Genomic DNA, 5,723 nt, shown 5'->3' on the forward strand with positions numbered 1-5,723 from the left:
AAAAAAAAATTGAATTCACTTAGGAAACTATGCAATTATATGTATACATACTTCAAATTTATAGTGTCTGGTTGCAGCGGAAACGCTAGGGAGGAGACACGATGCAATCATCAGAGAGACAAGAAATATTTCAATAGAGCCCATTTTCACGTACAGAAAATAAAATATGTCTGATTTTTTTTTTCTTTTGTTACAAAACTTGACTTCTTGTTGTTCTATTAAGTGCATGGGAGTGATGTGTATATATAGAGATGTTTGGTTGATTTGGTGAAATTATAAAAAAAAAAATAGAATTGAAGAGAAAAGTGAATAGGTTGATTGTAAGCTATGTTTGGTTAGACCAAATGTTGTTGTAGAACAAACTTTAGAGTGGTGTCAAAGAATACATATATTTTTGTATATTAATTTGTATATCATTAGTATATTTGTCATGCAAATATTTCACTATGCGTATGGCTTTTCCTTCTTAATGACTCATTGAGGATTAATTAATTTAGGCTTCATATATAGACAACTATAGGCATGATTTTGACCGTCTTCCATACATGATATATAGCCTTGAGGAAAAAGTTTTTACAAAGTGTTGTCATTATCATGAGAAAATTGTAATATTATGCTACTCTCTCGTTTTAATTCATTTGTCTGATTTTGACTTGACGCGAAATTTAAAAAGTACAAAAGGTGATCTTAAACTATTAGATATATTGAATGAATCACCAAAATGTTAATTAATTTAATGATTTTAAATATGTCATCTAAAAAAATAAAATTAAAGAGTTGTTTAAAAATATAAAAAATCAACTGATTAAAAAAAAGTAAGAGAGATAAATTGAACCAGGTTGAGTCCTAAGAATTAAGATAAATTGAGGCCAATGGGGATTCAAATATTTTCCCTTTTATTTGTCAACATATCAGGTGAAAAATGATTTCTCAATACAACTACTTCGTCGAGAACAATTGTCAATTTATGAGTTATAGATATTTCACAATCGACAACTTATATTTTTATAAGTTATACGTAAGATTTATGAGATGGAGTAATTGTTAACAGATAATCATAGTCAGTAATTGTGAAAATATATATATATGTGCAAGATATTTATTGATTTATAAATATAAACATTCGATACGAAAAAAAAAATTTTATCGAGTATTACAAGTTTGGAAGATGAGAGTTGAAGAAGCTTAAGTTGGTGATAAAAGGGTTTTCACTTGTTCGGTGTCTATCCCTTTTCATCATCAGTACTAATAAGGAGATTATTATTAGAGTAAGGAATGTCTAATATGGGACACACAAAGGAATTTTACTTGAGTAATATGTAACTTATGGATATACATTATGTTACACACCTAAAATACAAGTAACATGTAATTTCGTGCAATACACCATATACCAATCTCCTATATATATAACATATTCGTTTTTTGTACCTTGAAATTGGGATCTTTGCTATGATGTTCGAGACAGCTATAGCTATCTGGAGTGCAAGGTGTAATTCAAAATTCAGATAGAATAGTGATATGAGCATAACTTTTTGACCTTCCACTCGACATGACTTAGGAAAAAGTTATAATCATGAATTTTATGATTATTTTTGCATGAACTCTTTAAACATTGACAAATTAGAAAAACAACTCTAATGGTTCTATTTGTGCAAATCTCCTAAACAAATTAGATATTAATTGATATACAATGGATGACAATAATTTTGAAGTGATACAATTATGTTAATGTGTATCAAACCTTTAATTCAAACAACAAAAAGGATTTATTACAATAATAATAACCAATATATTTCCCTACATACAAACAAAATAACTCAATGAGTATGCATAACTAATCGTTAAACACGACAAGAAGATTATTAATTGCCTTTGAAAATTCAACACAAAATGTACAAAATGGTGAAGGCCTCTCTTTTAAAAAAATCACCAACCATTTCTAGTCTTGAAACAACTACCCCCACCTTCACTTGATGTCTTGCAACTCCAAGTATGGCAATTCATAAATTTGAGGGGTGTTATATACATTACTTTGGGACCACTCAAACCTCTACTTGCAAAAATCCATTTATCACATGACATGTTTTCCACCATCTCCATTGGTTATCATTAGGGCCGCGATAGAACCACTCTGCTATTTTTGACTCGAACTATATATAACTTTCAACGAGAAAAACCAAATCTTTGACTCGCTATATCACATCGTACTTGAGCAAAACCAATCCGAGATTTTTCAAGATCATACTCCACCCATACATTTTGTTGATGATGGTGTCCGATAATGTACGCTTCAACTGCTAGTAACTCGGAATTTCCAAACGTAAAACAATGTATCGAATCTTTCCCCCGAATTTCACCAGGTACTCGATACAACAATCGTTCTCCTGAAACCGTTATTTCTGCACCCCGAAACACTAAACTAACCGATGGTAACTTAGGTAACCACGTTTGATTAACAGGTACCCGATAACACAAGTCCATTGCACCTTGAAAAACAAAATCTTGATCCTCAAGGACCTTAAGAGTTCTCATAGTTTGATTCAAAAACTCACTCCTTAGTACAGTGTAAGCTGGACCTAATAGGAAAGTAAATTGGGTACCCGAATCAACCATGGTTTGACCCGCCCCGGTATGATCGGGTATAAATACGGATTCGGGTATCGGAAGTAATTTATTCGACACTTTAATACCTTCAAGTTTAATAGTATACGCAACTCGATCAAAATAAGGTAACGGAAGTGAAATTTCGACTAACGGAGTGTAATTTAACGGTAAAATCCAAGTAAAATTCGATTCACCAAAGAGTAAAATACCAGAAAAATCAAGGCTCGAAATGCAATAAGAAAACTTCTTAAACCCCATTTGTGAAACAAAAGATAGAGATCCACGGTTCATACCCATTAACCCGGTTGTCTTTTCGTCTTCATCCGAATCACTACTGAAACCCGAATCCATTGACCCGAATATCGTACCCGTAAAATTCGACCCGCCAATCGTAAACGTATCCATAGCTAAATTCCCTTCAGAAGACGAAGCATCTGCGTAAGAAAGCACAGCATGACAGAAATTCTTCGAATCACAAGAAGCTGGGATGGAGAAATCTTGAGTTCGGGTCGTGCAAGTGGGTTCGGAGCAAGAAACGGGTCTGTAGGAAAGTGAGCGGTTCGGGTTGAAAATGGGTTGTTTAATTCGGGTTGAATTTGAATGTAGCCATGAGAGTTCACTACCTGTATCGAGCACCATTGTTACATTCTGTGGAGGCGTACCGACTGAAAGGGAAACAGTAAGAGTAACATTGTGAGTAAATGGGAGTTTATTTGGTGCGGAAAACCCAGATGTGATTTGTTGAGTTTTTAGGGGTAAAATCAAACTTGGTGAAGCAATTTGGGTACTGAAATTAGCTGTGGAAGAACATTTGAGGAAGAAGAGAAATGGTGTGAGGAAGAAGAAGAGAAGTAATTTCATGGTGAATTGAAAGAGGAAAAAAGTTTAGTGTTTGAGTTTCGGGGACAGAGAGTTTGTGTGAAATTTCTATGGTGATGGTGGCTTCAAGTGAAAATTGGTCATAGCCATTAAAGCTAAGCAATATTGAAAGTTTGTTACGATGTCGTTTTTAACCCTCTGTCTGGATGGTTGTTCCGTCCGATGTCACGTAGGACATATGTTTTTATTTGTTTAATTTTATACGATCTTTTAGTGTACATAAATATACAAACATGTATATAATCGAAGGCATAATACATAAACATGACTCTTAACTTGGCATCATCTGACAACTATGACCTTTAACTTTGAATGTGCACAAGTAGTCACTTAAACTTGTATAAAATTGAATAAACAGACACATTCTTCCTACATGACACCCTATATAGCAATTTTACGTCCCACGTGTATTATGTCATGTAGACGCGTGTGTCTATTTGTTCAATTTTATACAAGTTTAAGTGTTTACTTATACACACTTAAAGTTAGAGAACATAGTTATCCGTTGAAATCAAGTTAAAGCTCATGTTTATGTATTATGTTAATTAAAAAACACTTATGCATTGTATCTTAATATTATATTGAGTAGCTTTGTAACTGCTTTGTTTAAACTTTAGCACATCAAAATTATAGTTATTATCATTCTACAATCGCATACAATAACTGAGTCAATAATTTTATTGAAAAGTGTCAAAATATCAAAAACTAAAATGTTATAATTTATGCATAAAACCTAAACTTATAATCCACTTAAATAGTGTAATTTTTTTATGAAAGAATATCAATTAACAGAAGATTACTCTGCCATTGATCACACATATTAATCACGTTGAAGGAATTAGAATTGAACCGATGATGGAAGGATTTTCCAAAATATAACTAAAATATATATAAATAATGAGTCAATCTATATTTTATAATTTTGTTATTGAGTACAATAAAACTAATTTATAAATATTATATCCGATATAACTAAATCATATATAACTAATCTAATTTACGACCAAACGACACCTTAAAGGTGCTTGAAAAGATTTGAAAACGATGTTTTGGGCGGTTGATTAACATTTAATAATCAATGGAAATCCCACATTTTGTGGTTGCTAATACTGTTATTAATTAGTTTGTGCTTTTCGTCAAACACACAATAGGTACGTTCAAAAAACTTATTAGTAAAATAGAAGGGGAACGAGAAATCGTAGAATATATTATAATGTGAGATTTGAATTTTATTAATCATCTATAAGGTTAAAATTTAGATAGTCACTAAACTGTTCGAATTTTCTAATTATTAAAATATTGATGTTTCTTCGTTAAGGATCACTTGATTTACAAATTAATTATGTGAAATTATTATGAAGGAATTATTTATGGCGTAAGTAATAATGAATGTATTATTATATAGTGGTGAATAATGAAAAAAAATATTATATGATAGTAATTAATAATAATGAGTTGTTGTTATATAAGTATTTCTTTTGTCCTTTAAAGTCTAATCTTCATTATAATGGACGTGTCATTATTCAACATTTTATTCGGGAGATGATTCGGAATTTAAAGTTTATGAGTTTTGAATTTTTTTTTTTTTTTAAGTTTTAAATTATTAATTTATACATATAAAATGTTGAATCTCGGTACTAATTATTAATCCCGGGATAAGTTATCCCAAACTTGCCAACCAAACAACAAAATAAGCGATACTATAATTTAATCCCGGGACTATTTATTATTATACCTCACACCAAACGACCCCTTAACGATAACGATAGTGGTGTCTTCATGATTTTGTACAATCAAAATTTATTAAATAGAAAAGGAAAGAACATTTGTCTTGTTTGAATTTTCATAGAGTAATATTTATTTATTTTATCTTTTATTGATTATATTTCATAATCATGAAAGGTTGGTAGCAGACTGGCCAACGTCTTAAAGTTGTTACGTGAGTAGTAAAAGCTTCCAAGTGAACCTAGGGTAGGGTGTGTCTGTTGCTGATATTTTTCAATTTTTTCATGTTCGATTGATTAAAAAAAATATCTTGAAAATGAGAATAATTTTCCTAATGAAAGTCGGAAAAACCAGTTCAATATGAGATGATGTTTCAGTTTTATTTTAATTGTGTCTTTCTCACCCTCCAACAAAACTCATCTTCAACACACTTACTTACCCACGTCAACTCTTATCCCCTCCCCCAAACCGCACCCCACATCCCTAATCCTTCCCCCCCCCCCCCCCCCCCC

General features: G+C 31.6%; 1 protein-coding gene across 1 annotated transcript; it reads right to left on the reverse strand.

The window, feature by feature from the left end:
- Positions 1 to 1,869: 1,869 nt before the first annotated feature.
- On the reverse strand, positions 1,870 to 3,550 carry LOC125850524 (aspartic proteinase PCS1). Its single transcript, XM_049530380.1, has one exon. It carries the CDS (start codon positions 3,466 to 3,468, stop codon positions 2,167 to 2,169), a length of 1,302 nt encoding a protein of 433 aa, XP_049386337.1. The 5' UTR covers positions 3,469 to 3,550; the 3' UTR covers positions 1,870 to 2,166.
- Positions 3,551 to 5,723: the final 2,173 nt, after the last annotated feature.

The sequence above is a fragment of the Solanum stenotomum genome, unplaced genomic scaffold (genome assembly GCF_019186545.1).
Source record: "Solanum stenotomum isolate F172 unplaced genomic scaffold, ASM1918654v1 scaffold17538, whole genome shotgun sequence".
In the NCBI taxonomy this organism is placed as follows: Eukaryota; Viridiplantae; Streptophyta; class Magnoliopsida; order Solanales; family Solanaceae; genus Solanum; species Solanum stenotomum.